This window comes from Phascolarctos cinereus, unplaced genomic scaffold, assembly GCF_003287225.1.
Source record: "Phascolarctos cinereus isolate Bilbo 61053 unplaced genomic scaffold, phaCin_HiC Scaffold_8;HRSCAF=390, whole genome shotgun sequence".
Classification (NCBI taxonomy): Eukaryota; Metazoa; Chordata; class Mammalia; order Diprotodontia; family Phascolarctidae; genus Phascolarctos; species Phascolarctos cinereus.
The window spans coordinates 45,862,294-45,882,423 of record NW_027556291.1 but is presented as its reverse complement, the minus strand read 5'-3'; the positions used below and the strand labels follow the sequence as shown (position 1 = coordinate 45,882,423).

The following is a 20,130-nucleotide window of genomic DNA, read 5'->3' as shown; positions in this document are numbered from 1 at the left end:
ATCCAATCTTTTCATTTAATTCTTGCCAGGGCTCAGCTACAGATTTGTAAAGAGCTTTAGTCTCAAATGAAGGAGAAATGGAACCTTGGACCTTTCTGTAAATGAGGAAGCTGAGGGTGACCAATATAGGCGCTGCCCCAAGTCATAGGGTCAGAGCTGGAAAGGATTTTAGACATCATCTAATTTAACACTACCCAGCCCCCCCCCCCCCTAAATGGCCTCCATGGAGGCCAGGTGAGAAAAGCGAGTTGGGGGAAGGGGGAAATGTCTTTCCCACAGTCATGTTGCTAGTAAACAGCAGAGCCAAGATTTGAAACCGGGGCCTTCTTGGTTTCACTGGAATCTAAATTGAGACCTATTTCCATTACACTGGTGATGAGGATGAGGATAATAATAATGTCTAGTATTTATATAGCACTTTAAGGTTTGCAAAATGCCCTGCAAATATTCTCTCATTTTATCCTTGCAACAATCCTGAGAGGTAGGTGCTATTATTACCCTCATTTTACAGATGAGGAAACTGAGGCAGACAGCGGTGAAGTGGCTTGTTTAAGGTCACAAAGCCAGCTACTATCTGAGGCCAGATCTGAACTCAGTCCAATGGCTTATCTTCTGTGCCACCTAGTTACTCTGTTTGTGTCCCCAGACTCTTGTATTTCCAAAATCAGTCCCTCAGACATTTAAACAACTCTTATGAAATGCAGAAGCCTGGTAACCATGAGGCACACCAAGATGAAAATGACAGGGAGCTTACAGTCTACTTGGAGGGTAAGATACAAGCTGGAATGTGTGAGGAGGAAAAGGGAGAGCCAGACAAAGTACCCTAATAAACATGGAGGGGAAGAGTTTCAACAGGTAGAGATGAAGAGCAGGCAGATACATTAAGAAGAGTAATAACAGACTGTTGGTGCTGTTGAGTCATTTTTCAATCGTGCCAGCTCTTGGTGACCCCATTTGGGGTATTCTTGGCAAAAACACGGGATGGTTTGCCACTTCCTTCTCCAGCTCATTTTACAGATGAGGAAACTGAGGCCAGCAAGGTGAAGTGATTTGGCTAGGGTCACACAGCCAGTAACTGTCCAAGGCTGGATTTGAACTCAGGTTTGAACTCCTGACTCCAGGCTGGGTGCTCTATCTACTGCACCACTAGCTGCCCCTGGCACATAGCAGGTATTATATAAATATTATTATTAATAACATCATAGATTTAAAGTTGGAATGGACCTTAGAAGTCAAGCTCAACCCCTCCATTTTACAGATGAGGAAACTGAGGCCCAGGGAAATCAAGTAGAAAGTAGAATTGGGGTAGAAGTGGGACAGGCCAGGCTGGGGAGGAATAGAAGTGATCTGGATAGGGATGGCAGAATAGGACAGTACACAGCTAGGTCCTGGTTAGTGCAAATAATGAATCCCTTGAAGTGGTTGTATGCATTTGAATTCTCACTATTTGAAAGTGTAATTCTGTGAACTGTAGAGGGCATGTAGTTTACATGCAGGCCAGTAGACTAGGATGACAGGGGTTGGGGTGTCAATGGGCAAGGGGAGGGGTTGGCTAGCTAAAAGGGGAGGGGCCTTACTTCAGTTGTCAACACAGCCAATGACAGAGTAGGAAGAATGAACTGACCTCAAAACTCTAATCTGCCTGTTTGTGTCATAGAATGTTGGTATGGCAACATAAGGTTGCCATGGCACCGTGGACCCTCACAAAACAGCTCCTTTCACTGCCTTCCGTGGGCTCCCCTCAGAGGCACTGCAGGCAGGGAAGTGGGTAAAAGGGCAGCAGCATTGCCCTTACCTCCTACCCTTCATAAACAGCCTTAGAACCTCCGAGATGGTGTCAGCACAGCATCAGACAGGCAGAGGAGATGGCCCTGAGGTGCCCTGGCCCGACAGCCAACCAAGAGGACATTTTCAGCATCCCCTGCATGGTGGTGTTGATGGCAGAAGAGATGCTGGGGCCATTGCAGTGGCCAGTCCAAGGTATTTCCCAGCCCCTCCTGAGGATGTCCAAAGAGTTCCAGGCAGTGAAGGAGATAACATAGCACAACCAACTCGACGTCACAGGGGACTACCATACTTCTTTAGCAGAAGACGTGAAGCATTTGCTGGTGGAGGAGACAGAAGATATAGAGGGATGCCCGATTTAACAGCCTTTCCTATGTGGCCTCAGGCCCTCATAAATGGCCTCCAAGGAGCATTAGGTGGTGGAGGAGATAATGGGACTACAGCAAGACGTTTATGTTTATGAGCATTCCTTCCTAGGTATTTTTGGGCCTTCTTTATTGGAGTAATGTATTAAATTAAATTAAACAAAATGCTCTTGGTTTCTAACAACAAAAAATGTTCTGCCTTATTCAGCTTTAATTTATCCAATAAAGTCTCTCTGGGAATTCAGTTAGTTAGTTGATAAACATTTATTAAGTGCCTACTATGTGCCAGGCACTGTGCTAAGTGCTGGGGAATGTGAAAAGAGGCAAAAGACGGTTGGGGCCCTTGAGGAGTTCCCAATCTAATGGAAGTCGGTAACCCCATACCCTTTAATGGAAAGCCACTAATATAAGGTCACTTATGAATAGAATTCTTGGTGGGTGTGGGGAGGGAACCATGTGATTCCAGTGGAATTGGTCAAAGGGCCCTTGGGGATCATCTTGGCCAGAGATCCTTAACCTGAGGTGTGTGGCTAGATTGCAAGGCGTCGCTGAATTTGGAACTTTTGATATTTGGATAAGTACTTCAGTATAATTGGTAACCTTATTCTGCAGAAGGGTTCATGGCACAAAACAAGATTAAGAACCCCCTCATTTTACATAAAATAAAAGTGAGGCCCAGGGTAGGATGTGACTCCACTGGGGGGGAAGAGGTTACATAGATAACAAGTAACAACATCTCAAATGTAAAGGCTGCCTTACTGGGAACTTTCAAGTGAATTTTCCAAACTCTGGAATGATACCATCAGCCCATTTTGGATGGTGGGATTCTGGTAGAATTTAGATGGTGGGATGGTGGCAAGGAAGACAGCTTGAAGCTGGGTCAAAAATACTAATTTGCTTCCCTGGGGCAGAGGATCCAAGCCTGATTTCAGTCCCCACCTGTAGGAGGTAATGCCATGTCCTTCACTAATATAGATCCTTTCAAGGATGGAAGAGACTGAAGCCCAAAGGGGCTGAAGTGAACTTTACCCAGGAGCCCAGAGTCATCCAGTCTTCACTGATTCCAAGTCCCAAATCAAGAAGTGAGAGCATTACTGGGATGATTTCCTACTCCCGAAATAAAACCAAAAGCTGTCAGGGACTTCATAAAGTAGTTGGGGCTAAGGGCCTGTGGGGCTCCAGTCACCACCAGAGGCTGGCAAAAGATCTCAGAAAACCTCCTGAAAGCGTGGGTAGTGGCCAGGCATTGGGTAATGCCAGAGGAGGGAGGAGTTGTTACCAGAAATTCTAGGCCTATCTCAGCAGCCCACTTCAGAAGATGAGTGGGGGCCATGAGTATTAGTGATAAGAGATAAAGTCAGCCCCTGAGGAGCTTTGAGAAGCCAGGGAGCCCCAGCTTTTAAAGGAGCTGCAGAGATCACTCAGAAGGCTGGCTATGACTTACGTACTAAGAAGTCTTTCAGATGATTTTATTAGCTAGTCCAAGATAGAAGGTCCCCTACACAATCAATGGAGGCTAGATGTGGCTTAATGGAATCTCCAATGATTGAGAGAAATTAGAAGCCCTAGGAATCTTTATTGCTACTCTATCTACTTTCTCTTTAACTGAGCCAGCCTGATAGAGGAAGAAGATGACTTTCTCCATGCACCTGGACATGACCCCTCCACCCAGAGAGAGAGTAATGTCACAAAGCCCAGAATCTTGGGATTGTACAGAATCAGGGCTGGCAGGGTCCTGAGAGGCAATTCAATTGGACTCAATAAGCATATATAATGTACCATATATAATGAGAAGATTGGACTGGATGACCTTGTACAGTGGGCAATGCAAATAGCACTATACCCATTTTACAGATGAGGAAAATGAGGCCCAGAGAGGGGCCACACAGCTAATAACCAGGAGTTTTCAAACCCATGTCTCCTGACTGAGTCCACATTTGTCTGAATGTCTGGAGTCCTCTGTCCTTTCAGGTTCTGCCCCATATACTGCTGGTACATCAACCACACTGAGGGCCAAGAGGAGGGAGTCTGGGTTATAGCCACTGCTCTAGGGGCTTAAAAGGTCAGAGGATCTTTGATCTAGAGACACAAGTAGCCTCTGAGACTATCTGGCCTCACCCTCTCACTTTACAGGGGAGGAAACTGAGGCCAGGGAGGGTAAAGAACTTGCCCTGGGCCATGCAGCCTGTATGTGGCAAAGGCAGGATTTGAAGCTGGGTCCTCAGAGCCAGAGCTGTAAAGTGCACAGGTGGCCACCCCTGGGGAGCAGCTTGTTGTGTCATGGGCACTTCCCCTATGACTAGCATTTCCAGTGTCTGTTCTCTGAGAGAATCAATAGCCCTGGATGGGGACATCTGGGCCAACTCCTAGAGGGAGCCCTCCTGGGCATGTGGCTGAGCCACGGGAGACACCCCAACCCTCCACTGTCTCACCGTGGCCACTCTCAGAAGGCAGCATGGGGTGATGGAGAAAGCACTGGATTTGGGAGCAGAGGCCCTGGCTTCCCACCTGAGGTTCCTCTATTTACTGCCATTCAGAGGCCTTGGGCTTGAAACCTGTCTCTGATGCTCACTACCTTGGTATGTCACCTGGAGCAAGGTATGCCTGCTCTCTGGATCTCAACTTCCTCACAGGACTACATGGCCTCTGAAGTATCTTCCAGATCTACATGATTCACTTAGGAAGAGTGCTCTCTGGGCCTCAGTTTCCCTAACTGTAAAGTGAGGGGGTTAGACAAGAGGATTCCTAAGGTATCTCCCTGTTTTCTGTTAATGTTAATTTCCCCCTCAACCACAATTAGCCACTTTCTACGTGGGGGGTTCTTACTTCTCATCTTCAGACAAGGTGCTAGCATAATGGAGCAGGCATGGGATTTGAAGAAATCCTGAGTTCAAATCCCAGCTCTGCTACTTCCTAGCTGTGTAACTTTGGGCCTGGGAGTTCATGAAGTTAAAGCAGCTCCTAGATGAGGTCAGCATCTTGCTGAGAGCCCAGAGTCCCATAGACAGTATGTGTTAGAGGCAGGGCTCGAACTCAGGGCTTCCTGGCTCTGGGGTCTGCTCCTTAGCCACTGTCCAGCAATCAGTATTCTGAAAGTAGATATCCCATAGGCATCCCCAACTCAACGTGTCCTCTCTGTCCTGTCCGTCACCTGGGCTCCCAGCCTTGGGGTCATCCTTGACCCCTGACTCACACTCACGCACTTAGCCAAGCTGAGGTCCAAGCGGGCCATTTCTACCTTCACGATGTCTCCAATGGCACACACACACCCCTTCTGTGCAGGCTCTCAAACTCACACCTCAACCCTTGCCCCAGCCTCCCCACTGACTCCCTGCCTCAATTCTCTCCCACCTCGAATCTGTCGTCCACTTGGCTGCCCAAGTGACTTTCCTAAAGTCCAGGTTGGACCATGTCACTTCCCTATTCAGTGAGCTCCTATTACCCTTCCTACCTTTCCAGCCGCACTGGCCTATTTGCAGTTCTTCATATATAACATTCCATTTCCTAGGCGGTAAGTGCAACAGTTAGAGCACTGGACTGGAGTCAGGAATGCCTGAGTTCAAATCCAGCCTCAGGCACTTACTAGCTATGTGACCCTGGAAAATTCACTTCACCTGTCTGCCTGCCTCAGTTTCCTCTCCCAGGGTAACAATTGTAAAGTGTTTAGTTCAGTGCTTGGCATATAGTAGGCACTATATAAATGCTTACTCCCTTCCCCTTCCCTCCTCTTTGCACTGGCTCTCCCCCATGCCTACAATGCTCCTCCTCCTCCTCACCTCTGACCTGTGGCTTCCTTTAAGACTCAATTCAAATCCTACTTTCTGCAGAAGGCCTTTCTCATTCCCCCCAGCTGCCAGCACCTTCCCTTCTGAGACTACCTCCCATCAAGTCAGTATAGATCATGTATATAGCTAGATAGTTACATGTTGTGCTCCCCATTAGAATGGGAGCTTCTCGAGGGCAGGGACTGCTTTTGTATTTTTTGCTTTTCTTTGTATCCCCAGCATTTAGCACAGTGCCTGACATATAATATATGCTTAATAAATGTTTGTTGATTGACTGACTGGCCTTAAGACCCCATGACTCCAGTACGCGGTGTCAAAGGGTAGCCACATAAAACTGTCACAGCTTTGGAAGGGAAAACTCTGACTTCCAGCTGTAGATCTCCAATTCTACTGCTAGTCCACTTGGGCGCTTGCCTCGGCCATCAAAGGGCCTAAGCTATTCTGTCACCTTGCCCCCTCCTGGCAGCCCTGGCCTGGCTCTCCAGCCCTTCTGGCTGGGGCCCTGGGATTAACTTTAATTAACTTGGTGCTTAACAAAGGGACCCTTTTGTAAGATGGCACACGATAAGAGGTTCTGGAGGCTCCTGTTTGTTTCGCAAAGGCAGCTTCCAATGAGCTGTAGCCCCAACTTTAGCTGACAGTGTGCATTTCTAGGTAGCAAGTCAGCTTTGCCCCAGGGCCACTGCCCAAAGTGGCTCAGAGTGCAAAGTCTTCAGTGACATTGAGGTCATTTACAAAAAAGATATTTTTAAGAATTTATAAGAAAACCAAGCCCCCAGCATGGCTAGAGTCAGAAGAAACTTATGTTCAAATCCTACCTCTGACACATACTGGTTGTATGATCCTGAGCAAGTCACTTAACCACCAAGTGCCCCTGGCAATTCCCTAAGAACTCTCACTTTGGTTCAGTCTCTCTGAAGTTTCTCTCCTCTCACTGTCCCTCTTGTACCCATATCTTATCCTGATTCTGGTGTCATCTGTGGAAGTGAGCATGCCTGCCACCCTCAAACCTACCTCCTTCCTGCCTCTCAGGTACTTATTCCCTTCCCCGCCCCCACTCTTTGCACTGGCTGTCCCCCCATATCACACCAGGAGGTCGCTGCCCCAATGCAATCACAGGCCAGGACCAAACACCTGAACAAACTGAAAGCAAATTGAGAATCAGTCAGGAAGGATGATTGCAGTGGTAATCATAACACCCCCTGCCCCCCTGCATGGAGCAAGTGGACATATGTCACCGGAAGTGACTTATTCTTGACAAGAGGTCATCCCTGAGAACGTGAGTGACTGCACACAAGGAGGCGGGCCAGTCATGTACTAAGTCTGAGAGACAACAGGCAAACACAATACACGGCTGGGAATAAGGCAGGTCTGATTTTGGATTCAGTTAGAAGAAAAAAACCATCTTTTGAAAGTACAGGCACTGAAAAAAGCAATACTATCCCATGTAATATATAAAGCAAGCTCCTGGAAAGCATAGCCTGTTTTGTTTCGTCTTTGCATCCCCAGCACCTAGTGGGCACAGTGCTTGGCACGTAGTAGGCACTTAATAAATGCTCAATGTATTAATGTTAGCCCCTATTTGAGGGAAATGGCATTGATACATTGTAACCAGACTGTATCTTCTCCTGATGAAACCCTACTGTGATGCCACCTCCCTCTCCCTTCATTCTGGTGAATTAGCAGCTTAATCTCATATCATGTTTTGCCTAACAACTGATGGTGTTTGCCAGGAAATACTGGTCCACACATTGTCTAAATACTTTTACCAACCATCTGTTACAGGAAACAGTCTGGGAATGAACTGATTCTGTTAACTTAAACCTGTGATTTTTTGGTGTAGAGGATTCCTAGATGAGAAAACTCTTTATAAAAATGCAATTTGGCACCATTCCTGTGACTTAGAGACTGACCTGGGGACAGAGAGAGGCTAGGTGACTGGTCCAGGGTCACACAGACAGTATGAGGCACAAGGGGGTCCTGGCTCAGACTGGCTTTCTAGCCACTGACCCATGTTGTCCTTCCAACCTCTGTGGCCTGAATTTTAAGATAGTGGAGTCACATCCCACGATATTCAAAGCAGACATCTATACTCTGATATTATCAAAAGTGAAGATTGATTGGTCTCTGGTGGCAATCTGTTTGCATAGCATCATCTGCATTTTCTTATGTGCACTGGGTAAGTGCGTAATAGACTGAGAGCGCACAGTCTCCACATGTGGGTTGGCCTTAGACTGGGAGCCCCCTGACAGTGGGGACTGTCTTTTGTACGTGTTTGTTTGCGTGTTGTTTCCTGTGTCAGATTGTGAGTCTTTCTGTATCTCTAGCACTTAGCAAAATGCCAGGCACACAGGAGGTGCTTAATAAATGCTTACTGACTACAAGAAGGAGGAGAGATTACACCTAATGGGAATATTTTAGCGACCACTTCGTATCAATTATTCCCCTCTGTAGCCAAATAAATTGTTTTCCTTATTATACATTTAAGTACAACGAAGACAACCTAAAAAGGTTATAACCACCCCCACTCTTATTCTAAGCTCCAGAAAGCCTGAAATAAGCTTCTCCATTTGTTCTGACAGCTGCACTGGCCCCCTGGAAGACTGTTTCACCTAACCTCCAGGCTGGGCAGTATCAAGTAAACTATGGTAGACCTGGGTAAGCCTGTACATCTATGAAGGCCTTAGGTAGGAATTCCTTTTAGAAAAGTGAACCATTTCTCAGGTACCCAGATATGTGAGAGGAGAAATTTTGTGGCAAGTGGCTTACTTGGATTTGGTGGGAAAAGAGTGCAGCTTTTGCAGTGAATGATCTCCTTTACCACGGGCATATCAGGAGGAATTGGAGGAGGAACGATCCCCAGGCCTGGCATCATGGGTGTGATCGGTGGGATTCCTGTCATCATTCCAAGAGCTGGATCAAAATCTAAAAGAAAAGAGGGAGACAAAGAACATGTGATGCTGCTAGCCCTTCCTCAGCAGAGGCCTCCAGGAAGGGCAGGATGTCCCCCTATTGTTCCCACTGATCTGTGGGAGTGCTGGGCCGTTACCTGTAACACTGCCATGATGCTGAATGGTTTATAAGCACTTTCCACACATCAGAGAAACTGAGGCTCAGAGGGATTGCTAAGGTTACCCGGTTGGTCAGTTAGTAAGCGACAGAGCCAAGGCCTGACTTTGACACTCTTTCTACTATGTCACAGAGGCAGCATCCACGGTGTGGGAGGAGAGCCAGAGCCTCTGGCCCGATGTCTAGGCTGGCCTGTCCCAATGCTCTCTGCCTCCACTGAAATGCTCCTCTCATACCTCAGGGTGACGAGGAGCTTATCCTAATTTCTCCAAGGCGATGCCAGCAAAGTCCTGGGGTAACAGGTCACCCCGGGATGGAAAGGCTTTGAGGATGGGCCTGGTGATAAACTGAGAGGCCTATCCTAGCTCATCACAAGGTAATGATGTTTCTTGATCACAGCAACTCATGAAAGCATCTATTAAGGCATCAAGGGGTTGTTGTCTGCTTCTGAGGAAGGAATACCCAACTAATGAGATGACAGAGTTTGGGAAGCAATGAAGCATTATTGCCTCATCAGCACTAGGAACTTGGGAAGGTAAAGACACAGACTACATGATAGATGGCCCTTGGCAACCAAGAGTGTGACAGGGCAGTCCCCAAAGTCCCAAGGCCCTGTTCTGGTCATGGACACTTCTGGTGCAGCCAGGATGGGAAGAGGGTTACGGATCAGGCCCCACTGAGATCACCTGAAAGACTTGGGAAGAGTTGGCCAGGAGAAAAGAAAAGCAGTAAGTGTGTGTGTGTGTGTGTGTGTGTGTGTGTGTGTGCGCACACGTGCAGTGTGGTTGTGTGTATGTATGATGTGTGTTGTCTGTCTATATGGTGGCATATGTGTAGGGGTTGTACATTTTGTGTGCAGTGTGTGTATGTGTGGTGCTGTGGGGGGTGTCTGTATGGTGTTATGTGGGGAGGTGTGTACATGTGTGAGGTGTGTGTGCGCATAAGTGTGGTGTGTGTGTGAAGAGTGTGCATGTGTGGTATGTGTATATATGTACGCATGTGGTTGGCATGTACATATGCTATGTGTATGAATCTATGTGGCACACAGCACACATAGCGTGTATGTATAAGTATATGTATATGTGTATGTGTGGCATGTATATGTTTTATGTGTATGGTGTTATGTATGTATATGTATAGTGTTTGGCATGTGGTATATAGAAGTGTGTGGTATGTATATATGGTTATGTGCTTTTGTATGTGTGGTATATGTGTGTGTTGTATCTGCTGTTTGTATGTATGTGGTACGTATGTGTGCTGTATGTGTATGGCTGTGCTGGGGGATTGTGGTTTGTGAGTGTGGTGTGTGGTATGTGTTTGTATGTGTGTGGTGTGTGTGTGGCATGCATGTGTACGCGTGGTACATGTCTGATAGGTGTATGTGAACAATGCGTGTGATATGTGCGTACGTGGTGAATGTCACATACAGATTGTGGCATGTAAATGGTGTGCATGTGTGATATGTGTATAAGTGTGGTGCATGTACTATTTGTGGTATGTAAGTACGGTATATATCTGTGGTGAGTGTATACGTGTGATGTGTTGTGGTATATTTGTGTGGTGTGTGTTTGTGTTGTATGTATGTGTGGGGTGAGTTTCTGGTATGTATGGCATGCTGTGTGTTTGTGTTTATATATGGTGTGTGAGGTGTGTGTATGTGTGGTGAGTGTCATGTGTGTAGGCAGGTGTGGCATATGTTGTGTGTTTGTATTGCGGTATCTATATGTGTGGTGTGTGAATATGATGTGTGTTAATGTTTTATGTATTATGTGTGATGTGTGTGGTATGGTGAGTGTGGTGTGTGTACATGCATGGAGTGTGTGTTCTGCTTGTGTGTACGTGTGATGAATATACTGTGGCATGTGAGTGTGTGGCATGTGTATATGTGGTGTATATATAAGTGCTATGTGTGGTGTGTATGTATAGTGTGTGGATATATGGTATGTGTTGTGTTTGAGGGGGTCCAGCTTGGGGTGCAAACAACCAAGTATGTCCTTGACGCATGCCTGTCCACCGCAAGAAGAAAAGTTCAGTGAGCTCCTTAACAAACTGTATATGTGGTATCTATAGTGTGTGTGTGTGTGTATGTATGTATGTACGTATGTACGTATGGCATGGAGATGGCAGGTGTGGTAAGCATGTGTGTGGTGTGCATGTGTGTGTAGTGTGTATATATGTGGTGTTGTTTGTTTTGTGTATTTGTGTATATATGTCGAATATATACACTCATGTGCTTGTATATATGTGTGGTTGTGTGAATTGTGTATTAAGGTCTGTGTGCTTTGTATTCTGTTTAAAGATGTAACGGAATGTGTGTGGTGTGTGTGTTTTGTGTGTATTTGTGATGTCTTTAAGGGTGGCATGTATGGTGCACACATGTTTGTGTGTATATGTGTGGTATATTTGTATGGTGTGGTGTGTGCATTTGTGTTGTGTATATGTATTTGTGTGTGTATGTGGTATGTATATATTATGTGGTGTTGTATGCCTGTATGTGTGGTGTGTCTATGTGTTTATGTGTGGTTGTGTGTATATATGGAGTGTGTGTTATGTGTTCGTGTGTGTGGTATGTATGGTGTATTTTGTGTTTATACATGTGTGGTATGTGTTGTCTATGTGTGGGGTGTGGGGGGTATATATTTTGTGTGTGGGGTGTGTGTGTATATATATATGTGGCATATGTAAAGTGGAGTGTGTATTGGTGTGTGTATGAATGGCATGTTGTGTGCTTGCATGTATGTGTGGTATGTATTATGGTATATGTGTTTGTGTGGCATGTGTGTACTGTGTTGTGCAGTATGTTTGTATGTGAGGCATATGAGTGTGTAGTATGTGTATGTGTGGGGTGTATAGTAAGTATGTGTGTTGTATTGTGATGTGTTTATGTGTACTGTATCTCTATGTATGTATGTATGGCATGTGTGAGTATGTGTATGAGTGGTGTGTGAGGTGTGTATGTGTGGTGTGTTGTCTATGTGTGGGGTTGTGTGGTATGTATCTGTGGTGTATTGCGTGTGGCACGTGTAAGTGGGGTGTGTATTTGTGTGTGTTGGGCTATATGTATAGTGTGTTGTGTGTTTACATGCACATGTGGCACATGTATGGTGTATATTTGTGGTAGGCCTATGTGTTTGTGTGGTATGTGTGCTATGTTGTATGTTACAACACATGTTGTATATGCAGCATGTGAGTGTATGGCATGTGTATGCATGGGGTGTGTATGGTGTGAGGTATGCATGTGTGTGATGTGGGTGTTGTGTATGTGTGTGATATATGTGGTGTGTGGTAAATATTTGTATATGTGTTGTATGTTTATAGGTATGATAAATATTTGAATATGCATCATGTGTTTATAGGTATGTGTGTTTGTATGTATGCACGAATGCATGGCATGTTTGCAGTGGTTGTGCGGTGTATGTGTATGTGCGTAGAATGTGTGTGGCATGTATGGAAATGTGGTAGGTGTGTATGTAGCATGTGTCTGTATGTGTAACATGCATGGTGTGGTGTGTTTGTATATGTGTGGCATTATGTTGTGTTGTATTTGCATGTGGTGCGTATGCTTTAGTGGTATGCATGTATGTTGTGTGTATGAGTGTGTGACTGTGTATATATATGGTAGGTATATTATATAGTGTTTGTATGGTATGGTATATGTTTGTGTGTGTGTGGCATATATATGTTTGTGGTATATGTACATGTGTGATGGGTATATGTGTGTGTTGTGGGAGCAGCTAGGTGGTGCAGTGGATAGAGTACTGGCCCTTGAGTCAGGCAAATCCAACCTCAAACACTTGACACTTACTAGCTGTGTGACCCTGGGCAAGTCACTTAACCCTAATTGCCTAAAAAAACAAACAAGCAATGTGTGTGTATGTGTGTGTGTGTGGGTGGTACGGTGTTTGTATGTGTGGTATTGTGGATTGTGTTGTATGTTTCAATGTGTGGTGTATGTGTGTTATGTGCGGTGTGTGTGGTATATTTGTGTATATTGTGGTATGTGTGGTGTATTTATGTGTGCTATGGTGTGTGGCATATATAGTGTTGTTATGTGTGGCGTGTATGTGTTGTGTTTTGTGTGTGACATATGTTTTCATATGTGCATGATGTACACATGTGTTGTATATGTGTGGCATGTGTTGTGTGGTATATGTGTAGTGTATTTACATTGCTATAGTATGTTCATATGCATGTATGGCATGTGTGGGCGGTATGTTATGTGTATTTAAGTATGGTGTGTGTGTATTGTGTGATGGTGTGTTTGTCACTATGTGTGTATGTATCTGTGTGTGTGTATGTATCTGTGTGTGTGTGTGTGTGTGTGTGTGTGTGTGTGTGTGTGTGTGTGTGTGTAGGGAATGACAGGTGTCTTCCAAACACAGGAAGATCAATCAATGAACCAGCTAACGAGCAGCATCTCCTCAGTGCCCGTCTGTGCACGGGCTGACCTGTCCTCAGGGAGCTCACACTCTGCCAGGAGAGAGAACATATCCGTGCAGGAGGAAGGCCGAGCCAGGAGGAATGGGTGGAAGTGGTAGAGGGGCACACTGCCCACTGGAGCCATTGTCAAGCCACTGCCAGCCACGTCAGGAAGACTGAGCCGCGTCTGGTGACCCCTTCGTTAGCAGCCTACTATGCACTGCACTAAGTGACCCTGCCCACCGAAAACCTGATCATTTTCTATGAGAAAGATGGAGGCTGCTGGCGTACCTTCTGCCCCCCCCAGCCAAGCGTTTGCCTTCTTTGCTTGCTGGGACCCTTGTCCTCATCACTCTTCTCATCCCTCACTCGCCACGTAGACCTACCTGCCTGGAGATTACAGAAACCCCAGCTCGTTAAACAGCTTCTGCCACTTGGGCTGGAAAGGAAACACTCATCTCCCTGGACTATCTACTAATAAATGGGGGTGAATGAAAAATAAATACACAAGATAAAGAGAACTGCTGAGTGATTTACTTACCACTCTGCTGTTTGCTATGATTACATTCATATTTTATGAAATTCATTTCTGAGCAGGCACATTCAATTCGTTTTGCTAGAGTCCCCCACTACTGCCTCCCTGAGGTCCTGCTATGCTATGGAGAGGCCCCTGGCTTCTCAGAGGCTTTGCCAGGGGAGAGCAGGCTCTGGCAAGGCCCACCAGGCTGGAAAGGACTGGAGTCCATGGGCCTGGGAATGCAGAGGGGCCCTTGGCCTAGACCACCTAAGCGCTGAGGAGCTCCTCACCACTGTGACTCACAGCACTGTGTGCTGACACCAAGGAGCTGCTGTCTGTATTAGTGGAAGGCTTAAAATGCCTCTTCTGTCTACACTTGTGATCTTGTTTGTGAGGAGAACTTTTCGCCTAACAACTTCTGCCACTGAGGCAGACCAGCAACTTAGTTCTTGTGTAACTTAGACTGGTACAGAGCTGCCAGGGAGGCCACTGAGAGGATACATGACTTGGTCAGGGTCTCCTAGCTCCTCTGCCTCAGAGGAGAATTTGAACTTAAGTTTTCCAGACTCTAAGGCAGGCCCTCTATCCACTATATCATGCTATCTCTCTATGACAGAAATAGGGCACCTTATAATATTGAAGTAAGTATTCACAAAACATTTTGATTATTTGCTAATCTCATATTCCCCACTAGACTGTAAGTTCCTAGAAGGTAAGCACTCTGTCATATTTGGCTTCGACAGCCCTCAGATTTCTATGGTATGTGTGTTTCCAAAGCCCTTTCCATACAGCCACCCTGTGAAGAAGGTAGTACCCATGAAACCATCTGCTGAGGTACAACCAGGGATGCCATCTGCAGAGGAGGGAAGGCCTTCACTGATGCCAGTGTGGATACTTGAAGGTCTGAAGTAGCTAGAGCTGTAGAAAAAACCCTCTCTCCACCACTCTTACTAGAATTCAAGATGCCAAGAGTTTTGTGAGATGCAATGCCTAGTGGACTTGAGCGCAAGTGGCAAGAGATGGCCCAGAGGCTCAATAACACCCCAATGGTTCCTTTAGCCACAGAAGTGGAAGAAACGTGCCAGTCATCCATTAACCACAAGAAGACAAGGAGGTTTCCTTCAGACACTAATGCCAGGCCCAAGCGAGCATTCATTGGAAGCTATGGGAATCCTACAGTTAACCTGAAGCCTGAACAAAGACAGGGCATTCACTCGGTCATTTTTCTCCAATGTGGTGATGGAGTCCCAGGGGCAATGACCTCCTTTCTCCAGGCCCCTGGTCTAGACTGGGGAGGCTCCCAGAAGCATTAGGTGATGAGGGCCCCAGTGGTGATGTGGAGCAAGCCAAGAGGCTCAAGTCCTTGTCCTGAGGGGCCCCTTTTCACAGCATCCCCACACGTGGACAAAGTTCTTTGCTTGGGGCCATTTACCTTCACTCCAGAACCTTCCTATGGAACTAGTACATACATCTGGTCACAGTTCTAAGTAATTTAAGGATTGGCAAACACAGGCTCCTTTTCTGAGTCCTGGCTAGAAGACTTTGGAATTTAGGCAAGGTCAGGAGCTGGAAGAAGGCAGGGGAGGGGTATGTGTGTGTGTACATAGGGACTAAAACAAGGAAGAATTGAGTGCATTTTTCTAAACCCTCATCCTGCTATCATACCTCTGTGTATCAGCAGCCTTACTGCAGCCTTGTTATAGTGCAAACCCTTAGCAAAATAAGGGAGGCAGGGAGGCAGTCTCAGCTGGGCCAGGAATGAAGACCAAGCCAAAGAGACTGAGGAGGATTAGTCAGATAGGCAGGACGAGAACCCTGAGCAGGCCACAGATCCAGGAGGAGAAGGTGGTCCAGAGAAGCAGAGAAGGATGAGTATGGAGAAGAGGCCATTAGTGTGGCAATTCAAAGACCATTGGTCAAATGAGCTGGCCAAGATGACGTCTATCGTCCCTTCTAGCTTTAGATCGCAGGGCTAAGGAGCACAACTAGAGGATGGGCCCAGGCCCTCTGACTCCAGATCCTGGGCTCATTTCTCTACCTGTCACTGTCCATAACTGAACTCTTCCATTCACCCAGATCAAGTCCTCTGTGCTGACAGAAAAGCCTTCTGAGTCCTGTTCTGGGTCTTTGCTATCTTCCCCAGGGAAATGACTTATGGTGGCATTTCAGGCCTGGCAGGTGAGGAGGACACTGTCTGGGCAGGCTGGTCAGTGAGAGCTTTGGGGGAATGGGAAGGCATCTCTCCCTCCCACTGTGCCCCTTCTGTGGGGCCCCTCCAGAGGCCCTCTCTAGAGAGCCAGCTGGCCAGGGCCGCCTCCTTCTCTGCCTTACTGAAAAGCTGTTCTCTGCAGTCTCTCTGAATAACCACATGATGGCCACCTGGCCACGGCAGGCAAAAGGTATGACGTGGCATCAGTCTCTGAGTGCTGCTGAGACACCTCCAGCCCCGCAAGGCGGGTCTGTGCTCCCAGGGAAGCTGCTCAAATGCATACGTGGATTGTTCTCAAGCAAGCATTTCCAAAGAGGATATGATTATATATGCATAATTAAACCATTCTGTAGAAGATTAGGATTCAAAATTGGTTACATAATTCTGGAAAATTATTTTCATTCCTTCTGAACTGTTACAAAGCCCACTGGAAAATGAAAGAAAATTATACTGAGATGCTGAGAAATTTTAACCCTATATAAAATCTTTTCCAGGCCTGATGGCCAGTGCTTTATCTATCTATGGCCCTGACAAGGCCAGAGCCAAGGATCACTAACCACAGCACCAGAGACAGAATGTACAGTCACACAAGGATGTTGAAACCCTTCTGTCCATGCAACAGAGCCGAAGACTGAGGCTGGGGCTGGGCTGAAGCAGTGGAATGAGAGCTCTCCGCTCCTCCCCCCCCCCCAAATGTCTACCTTGGTCCTGCAATTCTCTGGAAGGGCCTTGAAACCTTTTAGCTCATAGTCTACCAAGAGTATGGCAAGGAGCAGGTGAAGGAACTAGAGAAGAAAAGACCCAGGGGGACCAAGAAAGCCATCTCCAAGTATTCTGAAAGGCTGTCATATGGAAGAGGGATTAGATCTGTATTCTGCTTGGGCCCAGTGGACGTTGCAGAGACAGATGTAGGCTCGATGGCAGGAAGAATTTCCTAATAACAAAAGCCAAATTCAAGTGGGCTGCCTTGGGAGGCAGTGGATTGCTCTTCACTGTCAGGCATGGTGGAGGGCAATTCTTGTTCCAAGGTGGATTGGACTAGATGGCACCTTTGAGAGTCTGTGAAAAGGATCCTTGGCTAGCACTGCCAGAAACATCCAGGGAAATAGCTCAGACAAGGATGGAGTGAGCGTGAAATTGGGGAAAGAACTCTGGCCTGGGGACCAGAAGACCTCCAGGAGAATCTGCCTAGGTCAGGGACTAGGGGATTCTGGGCAAGTCACTTCAGGATGAACATCTCTAAAAGCCCTTCAGGCGACTTTCTCACACATGTGGTGATTTTGTTACTCTCCCTCCTCACCCTCCGAACTTTCTTCCCAACCCTCTACCCCTGAATAGGGGGCATTTAGAAGTGCTCTGTTGTCTACCGACCAAAGCAGGGGAGAGAGGAGAGGAGAGAAAGAAGGGAAAAGAGAAGGAGAGGGGAGGGAAGAGAGGAGAGAGGGGAAAGGAGAGAAAAGAGAAGGAGAAAGGAGAGAAAAGAGGAGAGAAGAGAAAGGAGAAAAAAGAGGAAGGAGGAGAAAGGGAAGAAAATGAGAGAGGAAAAAGGAGAGAAAAGAGGAGAGAGGAGGAAGGAGAGAAAAAGGAGGAGAGAAAATAGAGAAAAGAGGAGAGAAGAGAGAAGAAGGCAGGAAGACCTTCTTATGATGTTAATAATGAGAGGAGATAACAGTGACAATAGCAATGTTGATAACTCTATCCTACCCCAAGCCTTTTCCCAGCAGCCCTGTGATGTAGTTCGCACAAATGTTATTAGCTTCACTTTGCAGATAAGGAAAGGGAGGCTCAAAGTGGTTTACATGAGGTGCCCAAGGTCCCCCAGCATCCACATGCTGGAGCTGACTCCATCTCTGTGGCCCAGTCCACTATTCCACACTGCAGATCTCATCGAAGGGACATTTACACAAGCACTTAGCTGATGGGGATTTTAAAAATGACACATTATCTAAGCGTAGGAGTCCACAAAATGAAGATATGAGCAGAGTTGAATGGGGAGCTGTCAATCAGGCCACCATCTGACTCATCTGAGTCCCCACCAGAGTACAACTCTTGGTTAGGTGTTCACTGTGATAATTATCAGAGGCATACGGCTGGCTTAGAAAAGCCATAGCATGGTGGCAGCAAAGAATTCTGAATTTAGACTCTTAACACCTGGGTTCAAAACTCTCCTCTCACAGGAGGACTTTGGGGAAGTCTCTTCCTCATCAGCTCTAAAATGAAGGGACTGGCATGGAGGACCTCTATGGTCCCTTCTAGCTTGAAAGGCCAGAACTATAACCTTCAGTGCTTTATGACTGGCTGACTCTGGAGGGGTGGGAGATGGGAGTGTAGGGATTCTAGTTCCTCTCTATTGGTACTGCCTGGAGCCAGGACGTAAGGGCTCCTGACTCATGTGCCTGAAGAAGTCTCATCTCAGAGCTGCTCTCAGGGACTCTGGGAAGGGGCTTAGCTTTGTCTCCTCATTTTTTTTTTCTTTTTAGGCAATTGGGGTTAAGTGACTTGCCCAGGGTCACACAGCTAGTAAGTGTCAAGTGTTTAGTCTGAGGCCACATTTGAACTCAGGTCCTCCTGACTTCAGGGCCAGTGCTCTATCCACTGTGCCACCTAGCTGCCCCAGGGCTTAGCTGTCTCATCTTCAATTGGTTTCCATGGGCTACAGGCTCAATAGGAATCCAAAATGGAATACCAGCAGCTGAAAAATACTGATGTGATCTTGGGCTGTGACTCAGAGTGGCAGCTTGGTCTGCGCACTGAAAGGAATACCTGCATCAGTGAGCTCACAAAGCTGCCCAAGTATCACACCATGATGGTGAGAAATAACATGGCAACCATTCAGTGATCTTCAAATGTGGGAAGCCCCTCCACTGGCACAGATCACTGCCCCTTTCCATCTTTTGCTCCTGAGAAATTTTATGTCCCTCTGTAAATCCTCCACAGGTTTTGAAAATGGCCAAGTTTCTCACCCAGTAATGCTACCCACAACAGAAATGCTACACCACAGGCCTACAGAGCTTATGGGGACCTTGTGGATCCCTGGTTCATAGAACATAAGAAATTATCAGTGACTAGAGATGGAAATGAAACATCTCCTTTTTAGGTTCTTTACCTAGATCCATGCAGCCTTCAGGAGATTGAGGTGCCCCACTGGAGATGACAGCAGATGCCTAACACCTAGACCCCTTCATTTAAAGGGGCCTCGAGACTCCTGAAAATTAAAGACTGCAGAAAGAGCCTAGTGATGTGGCGAGGGGCAGACGATGCTCCAATGCTGAGGTTCCAGGACTCTATACCTAGGCCATTGCTCAGAGCTGGGCCGAGGCACTTGGAACCCCCCTGGGTTGCAGACAGAGCCCATGGAAGGCTTTGGGTAGCCCCTGTACCACATGTTATACCAGCCAAGTGCAGGTCATCATCATTACCTCTCCCCTGGGCTAAGGAAAGTAACAGCCTTCTACCTGGTCTCCCTGACTCAAGGCTCTCCCCACTCCCCACAGCTGCCTCTTTTCCTAAAGTACACATCTGACCATGTCATCCTCCCCTACTGACCCACCCTGATTCCCCCACTCTTGACCACCCACCTCCCCCACTCAACAACTTCCAATGGCTCCCTATTATCTCTAGAATCAAATATAACTCCTCTCTTGGAGCTTTATAGCCCACCACAATTGGAACCTTTCTGTGTTTCCAGCCTTATAACACATTGTTCCCCTCCCCTCACTTTATGAGTTGGCCAAACTGGCTTTCTTATTGTTTCTCTGTATCTCCCATCTCCACGCCTTTGCACTGGCTGTGCCCCATCCATGCCTGGAATGCTCTTCCTCTTCACCTTCCCCTCTTCCTCCTCCTCCTCTTAAAATCCCTGGCTTTCTCCAAGGCTCTACATGAGACCTTGCACACTCCCCGCTGCCAGGGCCTTTCCCTTCTGCAGTGACCTTGCATCTACTCTGCTTGCACCTTGTATGTGCCCATTGATTTACATGT

The 20,130-nt window shown here is 46.8% G+C and overlaps 1 protein-coding gene across 5 annotated transcripts in view; it reads right to left on the bottom strand.

Moving 5' to 3' along the window:
• The window catches only part of ENOX2 (ecto-NOX disulfide-thiol exchanger 2), a 304,632-nt gene that overhangs the window by 54,765 nt on the left and 229,737 nt on the right, over positions 1 to 20,130 (bottom strand). For all 5 annotated transcript variants that reach the window (XM_020969840.2, XM_078148015.1, XM_020969843.2 and 2 more), the window contains one exon: positions 8,705 to 8,860. In XM_020969840.2, coding sequence (XP_020825499.1) covers positions 8,705 to 8,860 — 156 coding nt within the window. The remainder of the gene's footprint in view (positions 1 to 8,704; positions 8,861 to 20,130) is intronic.